The sequence below is a fragment of the Equus caballus genome, chromosome 16 (genome assembly GCF_041296265.1).
Source record: "Equus caballus isolate H_3958 breed thoroughbred chromosome 16, TB-T2T, whole genome shotgun sequence".
Taxonomy (NCBI): domain Eukaryota; kingdom Metazoa; phylum Chordata; class Mammalia; order Perissodactyla; family Equidae; genus Equus; species Equus caballus.
Window position 1 is genome coordinate 53147260 of NC_091699.1, and position 27642 is coordinate 53174901.

A 27642-nucleotide genomic window follows, 5' to 3' on the forward strand; every position below is an offset into this window, starting at 1 on the left:
GCAAGTTCTTCTCCCTAGCCCTAACATCTCATAGGCCAGACAGCCTAGGCCTAATCATTTTTTCCCCTTTTAGGCTTCAAAGGATCTCTAAATTTGCAGGCTTTGCTGTGTGGAAACTAACCCTGGAGGGGGTACCCTAGGCAGAGCAGGCTACTAGAAACAGGAAACTGGCACTTAACAGCAGTTTGGGCTGAGCTTCTTTCACTGACAGGTGGAAAATGGATGGGAAGGTTGGACACCAAAAACATTCCACAAAACGACAATGACGTTAGCCTTGCTGTGGCCAGTAGCTAAAGGGGAGTAAACCTGAAACTACCTGGGGTCAAGGCTAGATTTCTCCATTATGTAGGAAGGCAGGTCAAAATGCAAAATCAACTTATTCTTCACCCTCACTTACGCACAGGAAGGTCTGATTCTGAGGGCCAAAAAGCTTCTTGACCTACAGTGAGCTCCTCCCGTCCTCAGGATTAGGGCAAGGTTGGAGCCACAAGTGGTCAATATACTTGTGTCTTATAAGACAAAAATAATGAGCCATCATGGAGCAGAGGTACAACCAATAAAGAGAAATCTGAAGGAAAAGAGAGAAAGGACACCAGAGTTTCACTTTCATCTGACACTTACTAGTGTGTGACCTTGGGCAAGTCCAACCACCTTTCTGTTTTCTCTTTTGTTGCTTTGAGGATCTGATATAGCCTCATCCCATGTCCTTCTTAAGTCACAAATTTAATTTCAGCACTCTGAGAATAAGCAATACATTCCAGTTCTTTCTCATTCTAGGGCCTGAGGAAAGCCACAAGCTCAGGGAGTGCTTCCACATTGGGATTTCTAAGCTCAACTGCTCTCCTGCCAGGCCAGCATCACTGTTCAGTTCTTGCCTATCTTATATAATGGCCAGTCCTGTTGATATAGCTCTGCATCTACAGCTGCATGTAATTCTCTCTTCCTGTTGACCCTGACATCAACATATCTGAAAGCACTTTGTTAAACTGTGATAGGATATTTAAATGCCTAATTTCTAAGAAAATATATTTTTCTTTGCTACAAAATGTTACTTTTTCTTATGGGATCCTCTGCTTAATAGAACCACCATACACTATGTATCTTGAGGAAAAGTTCAGAATTCTTGCTCCTGGCAAACACTTCATGGTCACACTCATGTACTCACTATACCTCCTTTCTGCTGGTAACTGTGGACCTAAGTCACAACCTGCAGGTTGGCATAAAGAAACGTCCAACTCAATATTTTAGTTGAGCTCAACAAATATTTACTGAGCACCTTCTAAGTGCCAAAGACTGTGGACACAAACGTGAATAAATATCACATGGCCCCTGCCCTGATGGAGCTGACAGATCAGTGAGAAGAGAAAGATTTGCAAACAAGCCATTACAATGTAACATGATAAATAAAATGATGAAGACACAAAACACAGAAACAGTTAAAAATAAGTGAGGTGAGAGACAGCTTTAAGGTGATGTTACCTGAGCACATTCCTAAGTGACAAATGGGATCTTTCCAGGCAAGCAGAAGCAAGAAAGGGAATTGAGGCAATAGGAACAGTATGTGCAGAGATGCCAAAGCAGAGTCCAGGGATGATGTAGAACGAGAGGAATCTGCACTACGGCAATGTAGGCATGCGCCAGATGAGGGGTCTCCGATGCCACCTTAGGAGGCCAGGACTGGGGCTGGCCCTGTGGCCAAGTGGTTAAGTTCACGTGCTCCGCTTCGGAGGCCCAGGGTTTCACCGGTTTGGATCCTGGGCATGGACATGGCACTGCTCATCATGAGGTGGCATCCCACCTGCCACAACTAAAAAAATACATATACAACTATGTACCGGAAAAATAAAATCTTAAAATAAAAAAGAGACTATGACTTCATTCTGAGAGAGAACAACAGAGCTCCTAAAGTTATGTCTTGCAAAGACCATTCAGAAGAAATGTGAAAGATGGCTTATCGGGGCAAGAAACTTGAAGACTGGTGAGGAAAATTAAAAAATAGTCTAGGAAACAAAATGGGGAGCTGGACTATAGCAATAACAGTGAAGATGGCTTCCAGATTTAGGAGATAATGTCAACCGGATATAATGGTTCACTACACATGAAGACTGAATAAGAGGGAAGACTGAGGAAGAGGGCAATTCCTAGGTTTGGGGCCAAGCTGGAGTGACTAGGCAGATGGTGGGCCAGCAACTGAGAGAAAATCAGGAAGCGTGAGTGTGAGAACATGGGATGAGGGCAGTGGGAAGACGACTTCCTTTCCTACTTATTTCTCCAGGAAGTGAAAATGGTACCAGACTCTTAGCCTGATGATTAAAAACTCAGAGTTGTGTTCATTCCATTTTAGGAAATCTTTCTAACAAGAACTTAGATATCTTTCACCCCTAAGGTTTTCCCATTTCTTCCTCAGGAAGACTCTCCCTATCCTCTCTAATCTCCACTCAGGACTCCAGATAGCAGTGTATAAATATTACAGGCATACCTTGTTTTAGTGCGCTTCGCAGATTTGTTTTTTACAAGACCCTCCACCAGCAAAAAGATTATGACTCCCTGGCAGCTCAGATGATGGTCAGCATTTTTTAGCAATAAAGTACTTTTTAATTAAGGCACATACATTGTTTTTTAGACATAATACTATTGCACACTTAATAGACTACAGTGTAGTGTAAACATAGCTTTTATACACACTGGGAAACCAAAAAATTTCTGCGACTCGCTTTATTGCAATATTCGCTTTATTGCGGTGCTCTGGAACCAAACCCGCAATACCTCCAAGGTATGCCTGTATCTAATTACCTACAGATCAGGAAGTTCCTAAAGTTTTTGGTGAGCAAAGCTTGATTAAAATATATTAATTCAACTAGTAAATATTTAATGAACATTTACTATGTGCCAGCAATGAATTCTATAGTGTAATTTCTCACTTGGAAAGTATAAACACATTGATAGTTGCTTTCTGTAGACTGTTTTTCCATGAGCATAAAATATAAAGTTTTCATAGCATTATTTTTGCCCATAAGGTATTAATTTACTCAATTATGAAATGCCCTGTGCAAAGTTTGAGAATATAATGTTCACAGCTGGAGAGGCTAAAGTGTAGGATATTTCTGCCACATTCCCATTAATGGTTAACTAATGACCCAAAGCAATGCTGACAAGATAATTGCTCTGGAAAAAAATCAATGCCGAGTTCCAAATAACCAACCATTCCAGAAGCAACTTACTTGTGTTGTTTTTAATAGTTGTATTTTAAAAACTGTGTGAGCTTGAGTATAAAAACTATTTCAAATATCAAAGGCTATCCTCAATTACTCTTCTAGACTGAATCTCTGGGTAGCAATTAAAAACATGGAAAGGAGTAGAGGAATAAAGGGGAAAACATGCCCTTTCTCTCGAAAGAATAAAATACCATCAAAGTCAGTAGAAAACCATGCCATGTGGATTTTCAGGGATTTGAAGAAGAGGTGATTCTCTACAACTCTTTCCAAATTCATCCCATGAGAAGTGTTTCCCTACATACGCCTAGCCTGCAAGGAAGGGTAAATATCCAGGAACAAGACAGTCCCAATAAAAACAGACACATCTGAGATCTAAGGACTCTATGGTTATAGCCACCAATGGCATCATTACATGAAACCTAGCATTCCCCACTACAGTGATCAACTCTCTCTTAAGGACTGGTCCAGCAGCCCCCACCTCCAGCCAACCTACACAGGTGTCTTTCCTCATCACTAATACTCTCTCCTTCTTAAAGGCCAAAAAATCAAGTCTCACTTTGTTTGGACACTGTTAACCTTATGGGTTCTTCTCCTCTGGTCCCCACAAACCAGTGGCCCAGCCAAACTTACAAGAGACAAGTGTACCCCTTATCCAGGGCAGGGATATGTGGTGGCCTGATCAGTCACACACAGGCTTCCTGTTCTGAGGCCTCTCATCACCAGCAGCCTAGCACAGACCATTTCCCTCCAGGTAAGCCAATATGCCTCTGGGACAGAGCTTGGGCATTCCTCTCCTTGGCCCTCTGAGCAAATCTGATGCCCCTCCCACAAACTGGCATCATTCAAAAGAGGTCTCTCTTGACCTGCTACCTTCCTAGCCCCAAGTCACCTTCCAGCTTGAAAGGATCAGGAAAGATCTCCCTCACATAAAACCCTTCTTCACCAACATCTGTACAGATCAGTCCACTTCTTGTCACATATACCCTTATTTGGTGAATGGGTGGATTCCTTGTTTGTCATGTGCTTCTGTCTCTCTGTCATGGGACCACTTCCATAGATGGGCAGTCTCTTCCACAGCAGCATGGTCAGAGCTGCCTGAGACATCTGGAGGCTAGTAGCACTACCTCAGAACTGCTGCCGCTTTCATAATGACAATCAGTGTTTGGAAAACACCTAAGCCTACTGGCCAGTGAAGACAGATGACAAGTTGAGAAGCTGGGGCAGGGGTGTACTAAGGAGAAAACAAGTGCTAACAACAAATGGCACCTCAAGGTATGAGTCACACGGGGACAGAGGAGTGGCAAGCAGCAAGAATTTATGTGAAAAGCAGGATCTTCCTTTCTACCCTGTATTCTCAGATGCCCACCTGCAGGAGGCTCTGCCTTCTTCAAGCTTCCTCCTCCATTTCTGGAAATACTCTTCGGAGTGCAGTAGCCAAGCCTCCTTCGTCTTTCCCTCCAGGAACTCTACTTGCCCCTCTCCCTGCAGCCAGATTCCTAGTCACTCTTCCCAGAGAAACTGTCATCACCTAAATGCCAGGTTTATTCACCACTGTGAAGTTTCTGATGTCTGAAAAGGACTGAACTATGTCTGAAGAACTTTCCACATTCAATGCATTCATAAGGCTTCTCACCAGTGTGAATCCTGTAATGTTCACTAAGGTGTGCATACTTGCGGAAGGTTTTCTCACACTCACTACATTTATAGAGCTTCTCACCAGTGTGAGTTCTATGATGTTCAGTGAGAGATGAGCTATGAGCAAAGGCTTTCCCACACTCTTTACATTTATAGGGCTTCTCTCCAGTATGAATTCTCATATGCTGAGTGAGGCAGGTATTCTGATTAAAGCCCTTCCCACATTCAGTGCATTTATAGGGTTTTTCTCCAGTGTGACTTCTCTGATGCCGAATAAGGCAAATGCTCTGAATGAAGGCTTTGCCACATTCACTGCATTTGTAGGGTCTCTCCCCTGTATGAATTCTCTGATGCTTAGTGAGGGGAGTGCTCTGAGTAAAAGCTTTGCCACATTCCTTACATTTATAGGGTTTCTCTCCAGTATGAATTCGCTGGTGTTTAATAAGGGATGGGCTCTGACAAAAAGCCTTGCCACATTCCTTACATTTATAGGGTTTCTCTCCAGTATGAATTCTCTGATGCTGAGAGAGGTTTGCCTTTGTTTGGAAAGTTTTCCCACATTCATCACATTTATGGGGTTTTTCCCCAGAGTGGATTCTCTGATGCTGTGTAAGATTTGAGTGTTTGCGAAAAGAAGAGCCACATTCATTGCATAAGTAAGGTTTCTCACCAGTGTGAATCCTCTGATGATGAATGAGGTGTGTGTTCTGATTGAATGCCTTCCCACATCTATTACATTTATAAGGTTTCTCTCCAGTGTGAATCCTCTGATGTTCAGTGAGATGTGAATGATTGCGGAAGGAATTCCCACACTCATTACATTTATAAGGTTTCTCTCCAGTGTGGATTCTCTGATGCTGAGTGAGAAATGATCGACATCGAAATGTTTTCCCACATTGCTCACATCCATATGGTTTCACTCCAGTGTGAATTCTTAGATGTTGAACAAGGAATGAACTACGACTAAAGGCTTTCCCACATTCCTCACATGCATAGGGTCTCTCCCCAGTATGAGTTCTCTGATGTTGGGTAAGAGATGAGCTCTGAGTAAAAGTTTTTCCACATTCGTTACATTTCCAAGACTTTTTCTGTGTGGAAAGGGCTGGACATTTACCCTGGTCTGAAATCTCATTGGTGTGTATGCTACTTGTCTCCCACTGATGTAAGCTCTCTTCTGTAGAAACCCTGAGATGTTTAACAAGGCTTGAGGTCAAAAGCAAGCTTTTTTCAAAATGATATTCTTGGCTAAACATCTCAGGAGGTGCTTCTTTGTGGATGAAAGTTATTCCCCCAAAACCTCCTTCCTGGAAAAGGCCTGGCCCAGGAAACTCTCGGGGAGGGTTTCCCTTCATGCTCTCACATCCATATGTTTCTTCGAATGCAGAATCCTGGTATTCATCCTCTTGGAGTCTCTTTGCTACCATCCCTGGTGAATCAATTACAGAGACATCCTGCTCTGAAGTAGTCTTGTTCACCCAACCTGAAAGAAACCATCAGAATGAATACCTCTTGCAGAGGGTGGAGTGGAGGCCCCTGACATTCTGGGACATAACTTTGACAGGTCTCAGTAATGGCCAATGAGTAAGGACCAATAAAAGCAAGTGGGGCAAGTAACTCAAAGTTGCAAATGGTGGAAGAGATCTGCACCAGGGTAAGGTGATCACCATGGAGGAACTCCACAGAAAGGGCAGCTACAGACACCCAGGGAGTGAGAGAACCAGAGATAATGGAGATAAAGGGAAAACAACAAAAAACAAAAACAGGCTAATGATTATGGCAAGACAGGAAACATGATGGTTTATATTCAAAGAATAGATGGTGGGAGAATGTAAAAGGGCAAATGCCGGAAATGAGAGAGATAAAATGAGTACTGGTGAAAAGCTGGCACCAAGAGATGCTCACCCATGTCTGCCCCCAACACTCCTAGAAGAGAAGGTAATTCTATCTCCTGAGCCTTGTTCAGTTTTCTTGGAAAATTCCAAAGCCCTGCTGTTTCTCCCACTGGTTGTCCCCTGCTCACTCACCTGGACAAATCTCTCTTCCAATCTCTCTCTCTTCAGCTCCATGCATATTCAACATCCACAAATCTTCTCTTTGCTTTGATTGTAAAACACTTCAAGGGTGGAAAACTGGGAGCCCTGCTCACAGGGGAAAAAAGGTGGGGGAGGGGATATCACTATCCCAGTAAACAGAAAAATGAGCAAGAGCTGTTGCCTAAGGACATTAGCTAATAGCTCACATAAAACCCATCAGGAGAGTAATGTGACTGCATCAGCAAGAACCAGGGTTGGCTTCCAGTCTTCTAAGTTCACAAACTCCATTTGTCAGCTGGCCAAAAAGTGACAGCCAGACAGACTGACATACTAGCAAACACCCAAGTGCTTGATAAGTACATCAGACTGTTATTTATAATGATAAAGATAACTATGAAGTGGACAAAAATATTCATGTCAATTAGTGCACTCTGTCCGTTATACAATAGTCTATATGAACAGTCAATGACTATAGTCAGAAGCTGCATGGGGAAATGGCCTCACAACAAGGCTAATGCATTAAATCTGATCCACGCACCTCCACTATATGCCAAGGAGCTGAATAGTAGCTATGAAACTCTATTTGATACAACCTAGAGACACACTGATTGTCCTTTCTTCTAGATGTCATATCAATTAAACAGTTTTTCTTCAGGCACAGCTCAATATAAGACTGTAGGCTGCAGTTTAAAAAAAACAACACTTTGTGAAATAATTTTTGACTTACAAAAGATTTGCAAAAATAGCACAGAGAGTTTCTGGTGTTTGGAATGTCAAAATCACAACTGTTCATCCAAAAATATCTCTCCATATAATCCTGAAGTGAGAAGTAGAATTGGCAGCATTATTTCAAGGAAACAAAGACAGAGAGATGGTTTTACCATAATCAAGAGCTTAGGAGGCAGGAAAGAATAGGATGAATCTGCTGAAGTACATAACAAGGCTGGTCCTGATCAAGGTCTGTGCCTCTGTGTTGAGTTTTAAAGGTTTAAGAGGATCCTGTCTGGGATTTCCTAATCCTCTTCCTTAGGAGGAGCATAAAGGGGACCCACTGCGCAATCCTACAGCGACTCATGAGGTACAGTGCGGTTTGGGTATAATCAGAGGTAGACAGTGGAGAAAAAGTCAGACATGCCCCTACCTGCCCAGAGCTTACAGCACAGCTAGGCAAAGACACTAAACCAGTAATTACAAATATGCAAATTACAAAAGTAGAAATATGGGGTGCTATGGGATGTAGAGCAGAGGGGACCTAATCTAGTCTGAGAAAGAAAGCCTTTCTGAAAGAGATAAATAGGAATTAGATAAAGAGGGAAAAGAATGTATCAGAGAAATAAAACAGAATACACAAAATGAATCAAGCCCAATACTTTGGAAAAATAAAAGAGATCCAGTATCACAAAGTATTAAGCATATTAATTAAGCATATAAGATATGAAACTTGAGGCAAGCAAAGGCCAGATCAAATATAATCCTGCAAATCATTTTAGGGAATTTACCCTAAAGCGAGCAGAAAGCCATAAAAGGGGTTTGGAAAAAAAAAGTGACATGATTAGATCTGCTGTTTAAAAAAAAAAAAAAAAAAAAATCCTTCTGTCCAACGTGTAGAGAAAAAGTTTGCAGAAGGGGTAGAAGGTGGGGAGCCAAAGTATAGGGTGGAAGACCCCTTGGTAGGTTGTTTCAGCAGTCCACTAAGGCGACTGGACCACCTAAGAGACAGAGTCCACAGGATTGGATGAATTTTGGGGCAGGTATAAGGGACAGGGAGAAGTCAAGGATGATTTGCCGGTTTTTGGCTTGAGTGACAACAGTGACCTTTACTGAGTGTGGGAACACAGGTTTGGGGAGGAAGAAGATACATTTAGTTTTGAAATACCCACAAAGAAAGTAGGCATAAGGATCTGGAATAGAGGAGAGAGGTGTGGGCTGAAAACTTACAGAGTTTTTGTCATAAAGGGAGTAAGTGCAATCTTGGGAGTAACAGATAAAATCATCACAGGAGTGTGGCTAGGAAAACCTCAACAGTGAGTTTACACATTTAAAAGGAAGTTTAACTCTGGATTTTGATTTCAGAGATTCCTAATACCATTAGAGAAATAAATAGAAGAATTGAATATGTAATAAAGTTTGCATTTCTAATCATAAAAATTTGATTATTCATAAATCATGTTGGAACTGTTGCTTAAATACCTGGAAAAAAACACTTAGTGAGATTCCTACTTCACACCACATACCAAAATAGATCTAAACTGATTAAAAGGTTAAATGTAAAAATATGAAACCACATAATAAAATACTGACAAATGATTGCTTTTAAGGTTAGGAAAGACTTTTAAGCATTATGCAAAAAAGCACAAACTACAAAGGACAAAACTGCATAACTTTGGCCACGGAAAAGCAATAGTCTCTACATCCAAAATACAAGTAAAATTCAAAGAGAATCTAGGAAAAGTATTTTTGATCTATACATCAAGGAGTAGACAGATCTAATAGATAAAAGACTTCTCATTAATGAGTGAGGGAAAAAGATGCATTGACAGAAAAATGGGGAGTATAACAAATACACCAAGAATTATGAAAGGCCAATAAATACATCAAAGCAAAATTCCGTCTTGGTGGTAATCAAAGAAATGGAAACTGAAAGAATGAAAAATCAATTTTTATACCAAATTGGAAATTTTCTTTTTAATGCTGAAACTCAAGACTGGCAAAGGTGCAGGGAAAGAGAGCTTCTCATACGCCACCAGTGCGAATGGAAACCGGTACCATCTTCCTAGTGTGCTGATAAGCATTCAATAAACAGAAACTATTATGAATACACAGATATACACAAAACACATACACACAAAAAGGACAGGCGAATACCTGCCAAAATGTTCACACACTGATCTCCAGGTCATTTAACAGGGTTACTTTACTTTGTCCTCTATACTCTTCTGTGTATTTCATTTTCCCTACAATAAACATATATTACTTTTATAGTCACAGAAAGTTACTTAAAAAATGACAGATCTCACTCACAGGTTTCAACACCCCAAAAAAAAAACCAGAAACAAAAACGACAAATGCCAGATCCAATGGACACGGTATTGGCCTTCCATTCAGAGTAAGATTAAAGTGAACTGGATTGGGAGTCAGGAGACTGCTCTGTCATAGCCCGGGTGAGTGGGCCTACATGACAGGCTATTTATCTGAAAAACATGACAATTTAGATAATATCCATGAGTCCTTCCAGCTCTAACATTCTGTGAATACTTGACTAAATGAGTTAATTCACATAAAGCATTTATAAGGATATCTGCCATGGGGTATGCACTCAACAGGGATTAGGCATTATTATTATGTTTGCTATTAAAACCTATGGAGAAGAAAATACATCTTGGTGACAACCACTCTCCTCTAACTGTGGATCACCTGAGTTGTTGGCAGTTTGTTCATGTCAAGCTGCAAACTTTTTCTGTAAATATTCTGAAAGTAAATATTTTATCTATTGTGGGCTAAACGAGCTATATGTTCTCTCTCCCTCTTTCTGTCATAAATATTCAATTTTGCCTTTGTAGTTTGAAAACAGAACTAGACAACATGTAAATGAATGAGCTTGGCTGTATTTCAGTAAACTTTTTTGACAAAAGCAGGTGGTAGACCAAATTTGGCCCTTGGGCCATAGTTTGCTGAGCCTCTGGTCTCTAAGTTTCCCAGAAAGGAAGGTACAGGTGCTTCCACAAATGCCTAGTGTGGAATAATCTGATTGCTAGTGATTTTAAGATGCTAAAAGGATCTGTGTGAATACAGATTTGAGGGAGATTGGTATTATTTGGGGAGTGAAGGGTAAAAGGAAAGAAGCTTTTAATAGCTTCATCCTGTTAAAAGTAACAGGGAGATGGCTTCCTCCTCCTACCTTGTAAGCTTTCTCCTGGTCGCCAGCAACTTACTCCTCAGTAATTAGCTGAAGGATTCTGGACAAGCCAGGGGAGGTTTTTCAAGAATTTGAAATCACAGTTCCTTTAACAAGACCACACGTAAACGTACTCCTCTCTGAAGCCCTTCTTAGATTTGTTGGTTGGCCAAAAGCAACATACTCATCCAGGCTGCAGCAGCACACTACATCTATCTCTTCTGCAGCTTTGGGTCAGTCAATTAGCAGCACTGTGTCCTTGGACAAGTCATCTATTCCCGCTACACCTCAATTTTCTCATTAAAAACTACAGATAATACGTTGTTGTGAAGATTAACTAAATTAGCACAACTGCTTCGAATAGATGTAGTTTAAAATATTATCACACCTGCTCGCATATGTATCTTCCAGCACTAGGAAGCATCTTCCCATGCGGCAGGTTCCAACGTCACTCATTCTGTAGCCTCGCCCCTGAACTGTGTAGTAGTTGGCAAGTGATGGATAGTAAAATCTTTTTGGAAGACATTAACGTTTGCCTATATGCTATCACATGCATGCTGTCAACTGAGCCTCATAAAGAAAGACGGAGACTACAAGACAGTCCAACTTTAGAAATCAAGAAACAGCCTCTGTATCCTCGGGAATTATAACCCTGGTCTTGAGACTCCCCACCTAGGGCGCTTTACACTATTTGCCGCCTCCTGTTACGACGGTCCCTAAAATAGCTTCTGAGCTGCAGGACCGATGGAGGGAAGTAGCTGGTAACCAGACCGAGAACTCTGAGCCCGGGATTTCATTTCCGAACACGGGTCCTAGCTCTTGATAGTTTACCCATCACTCAAGCATCATGCATTCGTTCATTCACTCCACCGTCTTCTCAGGCGTCTCCTCTCCTCCATGCCAGGCCTTGCGCGGGGTCAGGCGAGCGCAGTGCTGAGGCCGCCGGGAGTGCCGGGCCGCAAGCGCAGGCAGCAATCCGGCGGAGAGCGAGCTTTCGGCCCGCCGGCCAGCCCATGCGAGCCCGGAGCGGCTCCTTTCCCCTCCCCGGGGCCCGCCCGCTCACCGTGAGGTCCGGGGATTTCCCGCGGGGCGGCGACTTCAGTCCCTGAAACGCACGGAAGCCAGGGCACGGCTTGCCCGCCGGGGCCGGAAGAGCAGTGGCGCCACCGGTAGTGCGTCACCAGCGGCTCCGCGCACCTGTCTCGCGCATCCCTCGGCTCTTCTCTAGGAAGCAGGAGGAGCATCTCGATGGAGGCCTCCAAGCAGGCGTTTGGGGCCTAGTTTTCCCCAAACGTAGACCCGTTCCTGAGGTCCCACTAAAGACTACGTTAGTCCGGAACACACTGATATCTCATCCCTCAGGAAAACTGTAGATGGGGGCGTTAGGGTTGGAAACAGTGCTGGGTAGGAGTCAGAATGGGCCATCTCGGGCAAGGCCTGGTATATTCCATCCACTAAGAATAACCCCTGATTGAGAACTTTGAATGCTCCACTATTTAGTTAGAATAATGGACAGATTCTCAATCTAAGCCCCTATAAACTGACCTCAACCAGCAATATCTCTTATTCTGCTATCATATACATTCTCCTCTAACATAACTGAATTCCCATTGGCCCCCTGAAATCTCCTGCCTGTTCCTGACCCTGGATCTTTTATCCAGGATTTGCCCCTCTGGGATATTCTCCCTCCCCTCCACCTACTCTCGCTCACCTTGGCCATTCAAGTCACACTGGTTCTTCAAAACCCAGTGCCAATACTTACTTGACCCCTATGGCTGTTGCCTACACTCTATTATCACCCCTTATGAGTAATTCCACCTCTAGCTGGCCTCCTAAATACACGTGTCCACTTTTATATATTATTATATAATATATAATTTATATATTATATATTTTATATATTATATATTATATATAAAAATTATATATTTATATTTTATATATTATTATTATATATTATTTAATATATTTTATATATTATTATTATATAATATAATATATTATTATATATTATTATTATATATATTATATATATTATATATTATATTTTATATACACAGGTAACATTCCATCCAAGGGTAACTACGAAGGACCCAGTTCATCTCTATATGCCTCTATCCGGTTAATGTGGAGCTATTATTTACCATTATATCCCAGTGTTGAGCAGTGTCTGGCAGAGAAAGTATTCAATAAATACTTGTTGAATCCATTAATCAGATACAAAGAGAAAGATCAGATTATTTGCATTTTTGAGAAACTGAAAAATGCAAATATCATAGACCAAATCCAGAAAACAAGCTCTCTGCAGGTCCAAAAGGAAGGACCATCTAGCTGGCATATTCCCGTCTATAACCTCAGTCTATACAACTCCTGTCTGCCTCAGCAGAGCGTAAGCTTTATGAAGGCAGCGACTTTCTCTCCCTTATTCACACTATAACAATATCTAGAACAGTGGCTGACATATAGTAGGCACTCAATAGATTTTTGGTGAATGACTGAATAAACTACCAGAATCAGAATTCTTTCTTGAGCTGAGGAACTCCAATTTCATTACTGATACTGATCCATCTAGAGTCTCATCTCTAAATAGAAATAGACCACTAAAAATCATGGAACTTTTGAGGAACATCAAGAATATGAGAGGGAGAGTTTCAAATTCAGTCATCTTGTGGCAGATACTTCCAGAGTCATAGGCGATACGAGCTGGTAACAGTTTATGTTCCAATAAGTTACATGAAGTAGTTACTCCACATAGATGTATATTGCTTATATAAGAGAGAAAAAAGTACTGAAAAGTCATCTTTCTTCCCCCAGATTACCTAAAGTACACACTTTACAGAGATGAATGTTACTTCCCTTTGGGAAATAGAAACTCCTGGAAAATCATGTTTAACCCCTCCCCCCCAAAGAGATTACATGAAGTATATGCCACAAAGATGTCAGTAGGTTTTCTATGCAAGATGCAACTTTGTTTACCCAATATGCATTTCTCCCTTTCTGACACTCTGTGCCTGTTTTACAGACAAGGAAAACAGGCTTGGAAAAATTGACTCAACCAATATCACACAGATTGTACCTTAAAGAATCAGGCCAGAAGGCCAGACCTTTGAACTTCAAACCCAGTGCCCTTTGTAGGCTACAACAGACCATTTCCCTTCCCTTCCCGTCATTTCAATTGTCCTTGTCTAGATTTTCTCTTTTTTCCTTACACTATCTCTAAGGGGGCCAGAACTACATACATGAATTTCGGATCCAGTGATTACCATTTTAGCAAGGGTATAATGACAAACACTACAAGTTGCCCATGAAATATCCATTCGCCTCATCCCCCTTACGCACCAAACCAAACTTCTGTTCAACGTGGCACTGTGCCCAGATTTCTCAAGTTCCCCTGCACTTACTGCTGGCCATATGACACAGTTCTGGCCTAAGAGATAAAAATGGAAGGCTTATGAGTGGAGCTTCCAGGAACACTGCTGTTTTCCTAATTAAAAAGAACAGACTCACTTGGAAAATGTTTTTCGTCCTTTGCACTCCTTCCATCTTGGAAGAGTTATGAGCAGCAGATGATGCAGATGATGCAGCAGCCATCTTGTCACCATGAGGTGCAAGTATAATGATGCTAACCACATTATAAGAATGGCATGACTAGAATAAAGAAGGATCTTGGTTTTTGAGTTACTACACCAGCCCTGGACTGCCCACCCTGGACACTGTACTAAGTGATAAAAAAGAAAAATTAGGGGCTGGCCCCGTGGCCGACTGGTTAAGTTTGTGTGCTCTGCTGCGGCAGCCCTGTGTTTCACCAGTTCGAATCCTGGGTGCGGACATGGCACTGCTCATCAAGCCATGCTGAGGCGGCATCCCACATGCCACAACTAGAAGGACCCACAACTAAGAATATACAACTATGTACCAGGAGGCTTTGGAGAGAGAAAGGAGAAATAAAATCTTTAAAAAAAAATAGAAAAGAAAAATTAATCTCTTTTGGACCATCTACCATAGTTGGGTGGTTTAATATGCGGTCAAATGCCTTCCCAACTGATTCACTTCCCCAAAGGAGATTATATGAAAAAGTATAGTCTACAGACCTGGAAGTTTTATCGCTAGGGAAGATAAAACTAATAGTAATTCAGCTTTTCAATCCAGATTTCCAGATTACAGGAAATATACAGTCCACAGAGGTGAATTTCCCCTCATTGTTAGATGCAATTATTGGAAACCAAGGGTTTTTTTTTTTTAATCAAAGCACATTATATGAAGAACACACTGTTTAGAAATGTATATATTATTCATGTTAGTAGATACCCTTGCTAGTAACTCAGCTCTCCTTCCCAAGTAGACAACATAGAATACACAGTCAGTGCAAGATTTAGAGGATCTTTTGAGGCACTAAAAATTAAAAAATATGATGAGTCACCCAAACCTCAACACAAAATTAAAAAATAATAACCATAAATTTAAGGAATTCAATCAAGTTTTGAATTTTCTCCCACTTCAATGCTTTTATTTTTTTTGGCGAGGAAGATTGATCCTGAGCTAACATCTGTGCCAATCTTCCTCTACTTTATGTGTGGGATGCCACCACAGCATGGCTTGATAAGTGGTGCATAGGTCTGCGCCCAGGATCTGAACCTGCAGACCCTGGGCCCCCAAAGCAGAGCACGCAAACTTAACCACCATGCCCCAGGCTGGCCCCTCAATGCATTTTTTTGAAATATTAAATTCTTTTAAATTTTTTTCTTTTTCTTTGGGTTCCTCCTTTGCTTATAGCCTAAATACATGCTTAACCTAACTTTTGGGTAATTGAGCGTTGTTAACAATGCACAGAAAAAATGATTGCTTCTCTGAGTGAAATATAATTCTTGATAGTTCAGCATTCTTTCCAAGAAAGTTTAAGGACTATATATTCCACAAAGATATATGCTGCTTCTCTACATGAGACAGAAATACACCTAACTTTAATTCCCCTCAGCAGGATATGTAAAGAAAACAGGGCACAGAGTTGTAAGTTTCTCTCTGAAAGATGTTAACACACCTTTCTTCTCACATCAGGGTACATGTAGTGCCCAATACATAATAGTGGATTATTGCTTCTCTCCGTGAATTACAATTGCTGTTAACTCAGGTTTCCCCTCCAAAAAAAATACGTGAAATGTATAATACAGATGTACATGTTCAGTGGCAGCTCATTACATGAAATACACACTGCACAGCATTGCATGTTGCTTCTCTCCTAGAACGGCCTGCAATCCAGCCTGTCACCCAGGGAAGTCCCTAAAACATTTTCCATGTCTGATGCTTTGTTTTTAAGTTGTACTTGCTTATAGGAACTAAGACAGAACATTCCCAGATGGTCAAACTGCAGAACTGGTCCAAACCAGAAAGGTTCAAGATGCTGATGGGGTGCCGTACGCAAAAGGAAACGTGCAAAAGGTGCGGCGTGCAAGAAGGGAAGATCCGTGCATGCCCCCACCCCAAGCGATGATGTGGAGACCGCTCCCCCTTCACATCTCATAAGAACCCTGCTCACCTTCCCTCGGGGAGAAGATATTTTGGAGCATGAGCTCTGCCTCCTCCATTCATTGGTTTCTGCTCTGCTGTTCCTAGCCCCGTCTTGTTCTATTGGCAAGAGCAGCTCTGGGCAAAAGGACCAACTTGCGGTTGGGCTCAGTGACAAGCCCACTGCTTGTTTTTTTTAATAGTTTTATTGAAACAAGCCATGCCTATTCTCTTACTTTTTGTCTATGGCTGCTGTCACACTACATGACAGAGCTGAGCGGTTGTGACAGAGATCATATGGCTCACAAAATCCAAAATATTTACTGATTCTTTACCAAAAAAGTCTGTTGACCCCTGCTTCAGTGAAATTCAAGTTTTGGTAACTCAGCTAGTCTCCCAAAGCAGGCTCTATGACACACCCCCTGTACGGAAATATATGTTGCTTCCTATGAGATGTCCCTTTAATGGTAGCTTAGTTTTCTTTCTTATATAGAGAAGCAACATAAAGTTTGGTGTAGAGTATATCTGGTAGATATTATTAGGTGTCGAACTCAGCATGCATTTTCTCCCCTTTTACTTGCTATCAAAAGTCTGTTTTGTTTAGGTATCCACCCCTCTTCTATGCAGCCATGGATGTCATGGAAACAGATGCTAACCCAACTCCAAGAGAGTCTCTTGACTCACTGAAGAGTAATACAATTCCCCTTGCCTGTGATTGCCTCCAGAATGGGCATATATCAGTTCGCTTTTGCTCCTTAACACATCACTCCAAAACTTAATGGCCCAGAACAATGAACATTTATTACTTCTCATATCTGTGGGTCATCTAAGTAGTTTTCCTAGTCTGAGCTGCCCCTGGTGGGTTGTTTGGGAGGGCCTCATCTGCACGCCTTGAGGCCTGGTAGGCTGATAGGTGGAGGGGGGCTCTCATCTGGGATGGCTTGTCTTTGCTCCATATGGTCTCTCCTCCTCCAGTAATCCATCCTGGGCCTCTTCGCATGGCACTCTCAGAGTCCCAAAGAGCAGCAAAAGAGGGCAAGCTCCAATGTGCAAACACTTTTTTAAGCCTCTGCTTGCAACAAGTTTGCTAATGTTTCATTGGCCAAAACAACTTACCTGCTGAGCCCAGGTTCAAGGGGGAGAGAAAAACACTCCACCACTTAGTGGGAGGAGCTCAAATCACATTGCAAAGAGGCGTGTTATGGAGATTGGAAGAGTGTATAGCCCTTTTTGTAATCTATCCAGGACGTACGATCTACTGGGAGCTGGGGGAGAGAAAGGAGGCTCTTGGGAAAGATTTTCAGCATTCTGAGTGAGCTTGCAGAAGCAGTTCTCCCTGCCTGGGGACAAAGTTTTGAGTGGATGTGAGAACCAAAACACTGTAACCATCTTCGTCTGTGCCTGGGGATGAAGCCAGTACTCAGAGGAGGGCAGAATAAGGCATTCAAAGTGAAACAGAGCCGAGCTGCTAGCCTGAGCTGACCCTGAAGCCCACTCCAGCTTTGGTTATCCATTAACCTGAGCCAAAACATTTCCTTACTGATTAAACCATTTTGAGTCGGACTGTCCATTTCTCAAGGCTGAAAACATTCTCTAAACTTTCCATTTGCAATAGCGTTCAGCTAGGAGATAACGCAACGCCGACTGCTGTGTTTCACTGCGGCTGAAGCTGATAAAGAACCATGAACTTTGCTCATCCTCCGGTCAAAGCTATGAATGTCCAGGAACTTTGAGGGACTGCAACATACCAACCTAGACCTTCACCCCCCCTCAGTGAAGATCCTTCCTGACCAATGAACAGTGGGGATTGTCTTAACTAGTCGTGTACGGATTTATGGACTCATTCAGTCCCATCCGGGATGCAAGCTTAATTAGCATAACCACCATGAAGCCCCACTTTTCTAACACAGAAAATCCCTCAGGGCACTAGCCAGAGAATTTCTTAATTGGTGTGTGTCCTTGCCTAGAAAGTAAATAACCTCAGCATTTGCTTGCTTCAGGGGTTAGCAAACCAAGGCCAGCAAGCCAAATCCCAAATCCAGCTCACCAGCTGTTTTGCACTGACCACGACTAAGTATGGTTTTCACATTTTTAAATGGTTGGGGGGAAAACTTAAAAAAAAAAAAAAGAATAACACGTTGTGACATTTGAAAATTACATAAAACTCAAATTTGTGTCCATAAATAAAGTTTGATTGTAACACAGCCTGTTAATTCAATCATTCCTTTACATAGTGTGATGGCTGCTTTTCTCTACATCAGCAGAACTGAGTCATTGTAACAGATACCATAGGGAGCATTCTCTTTACATTGCATTGCTGCTAGCCCACTACAAATTGCAGTGAGACCACAACTTCTTGCTCTATTCCAGTCCATTCCATTTCCAATGCAACCTATCATGTCAAGACAAGAAACAAGGAATAAAGTGGCTATGGAATGCCATACTTCTAAGGCATGGTGGAGTGTGTGTGGATTATTATCAAATTAGATGGGAAACATTGCATTTACTATACAACAGCATGATAGCTGTGCAAGAATACAATATATGTTGATATAACCAGACTAAGAATCGTAACAATATTCCCAACTTATGGGAAGACAACATTCAGAAAAGTTAGAAAACTTTAAATGCTGTATCTTATCATGTCAGGATTTTTTCACAAAAATAAAAATGATGCTTCAATCAAAGTAAGCTTCCGAATGGCTCGTTTATTAGTCAAACAAGGAAAGCTATTTACCTGTGGTGAGTTAATTCAATCATATTTGATTGCAGCAGGCAAAGAAATTAAACTTATTTAAGACTTTAGTTTTAGGGGGAAAATAGTTGCTGAAAGAGTTGAGGACATTGGGAGCAAGATCAATAGTCAATTAAAACACAAGGAAATGACCCAGCAATTCCACTCCTGGGCATCTACCCAGGAGAATTCAAAACATACGTTTGCACAAAAACTTGTACATGAATGTTCATAGTACAATTATTCGTGCATCAATAAGAATGACAATCGCAATAGGTTATCATGTATGTTTAAATGTATGAGTTCATAATGGCATTTAAAAAAGAAAAAATTTAATGTCCATCTGAAGGATCAAACTCATCATTTTGAAAACTGGCAAATACTGACCAAAAAATCATGCATTTATCCTACCCTTCTTATATGAAATGAACCTCAGGGTAACGAAATAGTTGATGAGAGGAAGTTTCCCTTTGTCAAAGAATTCTAGCTAATAAGTGAAGAAGAAAAGAATTATAATATCACCATTTTGCAACTGCTTATGACATATTGAATCTAAGCGGTGATCATCAGTGACTGCTAATATCACAAAAAGAGCTAACCATGCGGTAAACGCCACCTGACGGAAGTTAAAACACTGCCTAAATCTGATCAAGACTTTAGATCTAATTACCAATTGACAGCAAATACAGGGAACAGAAGAATATGTTAAACATCACTTTAGGGGTGCAGCCAACAAAATCCAGGCTGTGGAAAACCCTGCTGGACAAATGACCCAGTTTCTTCAATTAATAAACTGCAAGGAAAAAACTAGGAGAGGGAAGGCTATAGTTTATATGAAAGAGACAGCAAGTAATTGTAATGTATGGACCTTATTTGGACCCTGATTCAAACAAACTAAAAACAAGAACAACGAGACAATCAGATAAAAACTTGAATATTTACTAGATTTTTAGATGATAAAAAACATTGTTAAGTAAAAAAAATTATTCGTAATAGACAAAAAGTAGAAGAAACCCAATGTCCATCAACTGATAAATAAACAAAATGTGATATGACCATACGATGGAATATTAGTCAGCCATGAGAAGGAATGAAGTACTGATTCATGGTACAACATGGAGAAACCGTGGACACATTATGCTAAGTGAAAGAAGCCAGACACAAAAGACAAATATTGTGTGATTCGATTTATACAAAATGTCTAGAATAGGCAAATCTACAGAGAGAGAGTAGGTTAGTGGTTGCCCTAGGGCTGTGCAGAGAGGGGAACGGTGAGTAGCTGCTAATGGGTGCAGAGTTTCTTTTCAGGATAATGAAAAGGTTCTGGAATAAGATAGTGGTGATGGTTGCACAACTTTGTGACACACTAACAGTCACTGGGTGAGTTTTATGATATATGAATATATCTCTATTTTTTTAATTACTAGCAAACAAACAAGGCAAATGATTTTGAATGATTTTCCCAGGCTCTTGATGACCTGACACACATGATACTAATGTACTGCTCAGTTGTTGTTCTAGAAGTCAGTGCTAAGTTTGAGGTGACTGAAGAATTAGCCTTAATGAATAGTCTGTGTAACAGCTACAGGCAAGACTATTTCCAAAGAAACTGAGAAAACACTAATTCAGTACAACCTAAAGGGGAATCTGTTAGGAATGTTACATGTGATGGCAAAAATATGTGTGAAGCAGAAGGCATAGTTGGACAAATTTATAAAGCTCGTGAAAATGTAAGATGTTTAAAATCCATGGTTAATCATTAGCAAGTACTTTGTGGAAATACTTGAAATGTGTTGTTGAACCAATAGTGTCAACAGTGGACTTCATTTGCTCTTGTTGACTTACTCATTGCCAGTTCCATGAATTTATGTCAGAAATAAAAGTTGAATATTGCGACTTGCCCTTTCACATACCAGTTCAATGGCTTAGCAGTGGTAAAGTTTTATTGTGATTTTTTTTTTTGAGCTCAGGGCTAACACTCAATTTTTTTCTGAATAAGAACGACCTTCAGCCACTATTATAAAAACTGAATGGCTTTGGAAATTAGTTTTTGCTATAGACTTCATAATGTTTCTTAATTCAACCTAAAATTAAAAGGCAAAAAAGTGTTTAATATGAAACTTACCCTGTAGTAAAATCATTTCAACAACTGACATTGTTTGTATCACAAGCAATGTCAACCTGCTTTACGTGCTTTCTTGGCTATTAAAAAAGTTAAAACAAGAAGCAAAATCTCCATTCCCACCCAAATTTACTGTAGATATGTCTTTTGAGTTCACATTACAGTTCCAGAAGTGGTTTTCAGACCAGACCTCAATGCAAGTGCAAAGGAAATTTCTGTATTTCCAAACCCGTTTAAGTTGCTAATTGAGGAGCTTCCACCTAGATTTTGCTGAGGAAATATAACTGAAAACAAAATTTTCTCCCAACCCAGAAATCCTCTCCACAAAGGCAGTAGAGAAAGAAAATACTTGATTATTGAATAAGCATGAAACCAGAAAGTAAAGTGTATCACAGGAAATCGACTGAGATTGCAAAGACAGAAAGAAATCTCACCCTTTTCTATAGCCAAGCAGATACAATCCATTACATACATGTTCTCAATAACTAGTCCTCAAGTAAGAAGACTTGACAGCACCTTTTGTCACACATAGTTCGTCCTAAATTTATCATGGTAATTGGGGTGACCATCTCTGTTAACTAATTGGCTTCATCAGGAGGAAAAACAAACTCATCTCTTTATGACAGGAGGTAGTTTTGCATTTTGGAGCAAGATGTCCATGAAGTTAGGCTCCTACCCTCCCACAGAAATTGGGAGACAGGGGCACTATCTCCCTTGGTGTTTGCATTTCGAAGAGATGGCTCCCAGGTCCTTAAGGAAGACATTCCTGGGTCATAAAGCTGACAAGAGGCCAGCTGGCAAAAGCCTACCTAGTCTTCAAAAGGATTTATTTAGATTTCAAAGAGAGGAGAGAGTACTTACAAGTTTCCTAAGGTAAATGCTCTGAGAAAAAGGAGGGGAGGCAAATCACTTCCTCATTTTCAACAGGCAGAATTAAACCTCTTATTTTAAATTTGTATTCTTCCTTTCACTTTCTATGTGAAGACAATTTCAAAGATAAAATATGTAACAATCTCATTATAGATTAGCATTTACAGATGAATATTTGTATTGGATTTTGATGATAGGAAACACTAACTTTGAGCCCCAATTAAGTAAATTGTTATCCCCAATAAAGAATTCCATTCTTTTCATAAGCACATTTCTGTAAGAAAAAAGTGTACTTATTATTATAGTTTTAATTTAATCAATAAAAACTTTGTGGAAATTTGTTTTCTCTCTTGTGTATAAGGACCTACATATTATCCTCAATTTTGCCTCTGAGCCTGCAAAGCCTAAAATATTTACTATTTGGCCCTTTACAGAAAAAATTTGGTGATCTCTGATCTACAGTCACACAGCTTACTGTCTCCATTAACATGACTTTACTATTTTACACTAAATACTAAACAACATTCAACAGTACAATTTTACCTTTTCAGGGAATATTTGCCCTGGAAGATAAAAGTTGCAAATAACTTTATGGTTTAATTCAGGAAATTCTTGAAAATCCATTTACCTGAAAAATAGACTAGTCAACTATCCCTAATCAGGATAAAGAGCCCCCTTCTCAGAACAGTAGTTCACTCAACTGGGCTCATCAATCAAATGTTTTCTATTCAAGGATCTTAGTTGTGTCCACTGACCCTAATCTTTTATATCACAAAGTTTTGCCCAATCCCCGTCAGGCCCTCTCATTCAATCCCAATCAGATCCCCTCTAGTTTTTTTTTTTTTTTAAGATTTTTTTTTTTCCTTTTTCTCCCCAAAGCCCCCTGCTACATAGTTGTATATTTTTCGTTGTGGGTCCTTCTAGTTGTGGCATGTGGGACGCTGCCTCAGCGTGGTCTGATGAGCAGTGCCATGTCCGCGCCCAGGATTCGAACCAACGAAACACTGGGCCGCCTGCAGCGGAGCCCGCGAACTTAACCACTCGGCCACGGGGCCAGCCCCAGATCCCCTCTAGTTTTAAACCTCCTCCACACCAAAGCTTAAAAATATCCTGCCTTTGATCTTCCCTTCCTAAATCAAGACTGTCACAGCCGTGGTTTCCCTTCCTGCAGAAACAACAGACTTGGCTTCGCTTGATCAGTTGGTTGTTTTGGTGGTCTCTTTGGGCAATCAGCAGTCCACGCCCACGGTCTTAGCTCAGGCTGCCCTCACAAAATACCACAGACTGGCTGGCTTAAACAACAGAAATTTATGTTCTTGCAGTTCTGGAGGCTGGAAGTCGGAGATCAGGGGGCCAGCATGGTCGGGTTCTGGTGAGAGCCCCCTTCCTGGCTTGTAGACTGTGGCCTTCTCCTTGTGTTCTCCTGTGGCTGGAGAGAGAAACAAGCTCTCAGGTGTCTCTTTTTATAAGGGCACTAATCCCATCATGACCTTATCTAAAGCTGCTTACTTCCCAAAGGCTCCGTCTCCAGATACCACCAGACTGGGGGTTGGGACTTCAATATACGAATTTGGGAGGGACACAATTCAGTCCATAGCGCCCAGTAGCTTGAACAATGAGGATAAGTGTCATATCTTAGGTTTAGCGAAGTGGAGAGCTTGAGGAAGCTCATGTCAACCCACAAAAACAGAAACCAGGTTAAGTGGCAAAGCTTTTACTAGGGATCAAAGAATTGCAATTCAGGGAGCACAGATGCAGGTAGAAACCCAAATACTGTCCTGCCAGGGAGTAAAAGTCAGGGGCTTTTAAAGGCAAAGAAGGAAGGCTGTGTTACAAAGAGTTTTAATTGAAGTTGAAGGCAGAGAGCTAGTCTTGGCTAAACATTGATGGACTATTGATTCTATCTTCAGAAAGTCCACAATCATCGGTCTTTGTGATCAGAAGGTCCATTCTGCTGCTGACATCTCAAACAATTGCTTGTAAAACAATTGTCATTTTGGCCCAGTCCAAAGGTTTTGTGCAGTCCAAGGTTCAAGATAGCATGGCAATCTCTCTGGAAAGGCAGCTCCGACTCCATTTTATTTATTTATTTTTTTGAGGAAGATTAGCCCTGAGCTAACTGCTGCCAATCCTCCTCTTTTTGCTGAGGAAGACTGGCCCTGAGCTAACATCCGTGCCCATCTTCCTCTACTTTATATGTGGGATGCGGATGCCTGCCACAGCATGGCTTGCCAAACGATGCCATGTTCGCACCTGGGATCCGAACCGGCAAACCCGGGGCCACGGAAGCAGAATGTGCGCACTTAACCGCTGCATCACCGGGCTGGCCCCCCCGCCAGACTCCATTTTAAAATGGCTCCACTAAAGTCAGTTTTGATACTTATTTCCTTGAGGTCTTTGTGGAACAGAGCTGCTATGTCAACTTTGAGTTGCCTACCTTTGAGCTTTCCAGAATGAGATAAATAGATTTCTACATTTTTATGCCACTGTTATTTCTTATTCTCAAACTAACTTAATCTTAAACTTATACATAGAGCTGAATGAGAAAACAAATTGCCTGGTGAACCTGGAACTACATAAGTGAGGTGGATGATCTCCATGATGAGGGTCTCAAGCTATGAAGGCTGATGAATTGGTTCCTACTCTATACATATGCCAGTCAAGGGGCCCAGCTACTTAGGTCAATTGGTTAGAGGAGAAGATGCCCTGACCTGGGCAAGAGACTCTCTGACAAATCTTGGCTATTTGAGCTACATTAACCAAGAATAGGCTCTGCTCTACTCAACTAAGTGATCATTTCATAATTTAATTCTGAGGATAACTCATATATCTTCCAACTCTCTAGGTATTTCCTTGAACCTATCACACAACAGTTTTAAAAGGCATTTGCACTAAGAGTTGTGATAAACAATAAGATCAGGTTTGGATGTTTTCTTTTTGATCTAATATTTCTCCTTTACATGCCACATAGAAATAAATGAATAGCAATCAAATGAAAACAGACAAAGTCCATTTATTCACATTTTGCTATAGCGAGGGAGACAGCCACCGTCACTGGCATTGGGCAGAGACTCAAAGGCAGGCAGGAGAGTGGGAAAGCTTCATAGTGGAAAAATGGAAAGGCTTCAAGTATGCCCTGATTGAAGTCTGTTGGTATGGGGAAACATTAGGCTGACTAGAAGTGATGCATCCTGATGCGGGGTCGGTGAGCCGAGGAGTCGAAAGAAAGATTTCTTAGACTCTCAAGATCTGGCAGTAGTGCTCTTTTATTTAGAGAATAGTATAGAATAGCATGGGGACAGGACCCATGGGCAGGCAGAGCTGGTGTGTGGGGACAGGACCCACGGGCAGTCAGAGCTCCTGCTGCTGCCCCGAGTTGAGGGTTAGGGCTAATTTTATAAGGCATGGGTATGTAAGTCATCTCTTTACCAAGACAAAGGAAAGAACATGGAAAAAAGTTAAAATGGTATCAGTGCAGGTGGGGTCTGGCCATTGGGTGGTCCCACAACTTTTAGATAAGAATCAAATCGGATTAAGTAAAGGTTAGAAAGGTTAGACGTCACCACCCTAAACCAGTTACATGAGATTGCCAGACAGCAACCAACTTAAGTTCTTGCCTTCCCCATTAAGAGTTTCTAGGGATAAGGTCATCTCTCTTCTTCTTCCTGGTACAGAGAGGGAGGCGCCTTTTACAGATAGAGATTTACCTTACAAAGGTAAATGTGTCCCAACAAGGGCAAGTTCCACTCCCCAGAGCCTCCTTGCCTGTCCCAGTTTATCAAAAGCAATCAGCCCTAAACAATCCCGATGCCAAAGAGACATATCCTGGGGTGGCCAATTTCAGGTCCCTACAAGGTCATCCCCCCTTCCTTCACAAATGCAAATGTCTCTCAAAGAGCAAGCAAAATTCCAGTCCTCGGAGCCTGCTTCGCATCTGCAGTTTTAAAAGTAACCAGCCTAAAATCCTCATCACATCCTATGTGATTGGTTAGGGGTTCATATTTGGCTTTCTTTGGTTGGTCCTAAGTTGGAAGCAGGGACAACAATTAAGAATGCTATAAGTTATTAGTCAAGTTCTGGTCATTTGGGGCCGATTGTTACATAGGTTATTGTTTGGCTTTCTGGACTGTTTGCTAGAGATGGTGGTCTGACATCTCACAAGTTTGATTTGTAGACAGTAGGCTGGCTTCCTGGGCTGGTTACTGTAGATAATGAGTTGGTTTGCTGGGCTGCATGCTGCCAATTTTGGGTCAGAGTTCTATTTTTATGAACTGTTTTTATGGTCTGGCCATTGTCTGTATATTCAGTCTCTCAACCAACACAGAATAATCTGGTTTTCTCCAAGAGTCTGACAGTGTTAAACTTTGCCTGAACCTCTGCTCCTGGAAAATAGTGACAATTAAGAAATTCTTAGGGCCAGCCCCGTGGCTGAGCAGTTAAGTTCATGCACTCCGCTTCAGCTGCCCAGGGTTTCGCTGGTTCGGATCCTGGGCGCAGACATGGCACCACTGTCAGGCCATGCTGAGGAAGCGTCCCACATGCCATAACTAGAAGGACCCACTACTAAAATGTGCGACTATGTGCTGGGGGGCTTTGGGGAGAAGAAAAAAAAAAAAGATTGGCAAAGCTCAGGTGCCAATCTTTAAAAAAAAAAAGAAATTCTCCCACTCTTATTGTTCCAGGAAATGACTTACTGGCATGCGAAGGCCACCCTTCCTCATACGACTTAGATAAGACTCACAGATGCCCCTCCTTGCTTACTAATGACAAGACCAGACAGAGGCCCTCTGAATTCTTTGCTTCATAAGTGATTAGCTGAACTGTTTGTACCCACTAATCAATGTGGACAAAATATCTGCTAACTTGATTTGACCAAACTTTAGTTAGACTTCTCCACCCCAAGCCCCTACATTTTGAACTATCCTCAGTCTGTGCCAGCAACAGAATGTGGAACAACCCCGCCTTCTTATAATAGCTCCTCCTGAGAATCAGCTGATATGAAAAAAAGACATTCCTGATCATTAGGCCAATTGTGACACATGCTCATGCATTCTGTCACACAAGTTCTTTCCAGCCTTGTTTATTCTCAACTATAAAAGAAAATTCCTTTTTGCCTGACCTTTGAGATGTTTGCAGATCTTATGGTTCAAGAATTCTCTCTATTGCAATAGTGCAACCACAGGCCCCCCAGGACCAGTTCAACTGACCCCATCTCATCAACAGAGTGATTAAGAATTGCCTTTCAGAAAATCTGCAAAGTCATGTAGCCAGGGCATGCACAAAAGAAGAAATTGTGACCTGAAATGACTGAGGAACCAAAGATCCTCTTTCCCATGGAACCCAAGGGCTGGGACACGAGCAGAACTTGAAAGTCGGACTCATCAGAATTGAGGGGTCCCTCATTCAGGAAGACCTGATGTTAAAGTTCCTTCCCCACCTCATCAAAAATGTTTAGAACCCTATCACAAAAGTTTAGGACCTCATCATAAATGTTTAGAACCTTGTCATAAATATTTAAAACCTTACCATAAATGCTTGAAGCCCACCAGTCAAAACCTGTCCCACCAGCATTTCCATGTGTCAGCCTGTTCTCCCTAACCTCTTAAATTTTGTCCCAAATACTCATCAGAGAGACA

At 41.4% G+C, this 27642-nt stretch overlaps 1 protein-coding gene across 1 annotated transcript in view; it reads right to left on the minus strand.

Annotated features, from left to right (window-relative positions):
* LOC100630888 (zinc finger protein 850) overlaps positions 1–27642 on the minus strand; it is a 72956-nt gene that overhangs the window by 7611 nt on the left and 37703 nt on the right. Inside the window, exons 6-7 of the mRNA XM_070236959.1 lie at positions 11842–12055; positions 4768–6330 (exon numbers count right to left, since the gene is read on the minus strand). Coding sequence (XP_070093060.1) covers positions 4768–6330; positions 11842–12055 — 1777 coding nt within the window. The remainder of the gene's footprint in view (positions 1–4767; positions 6331–11841; positions 12056–27642) is intronic.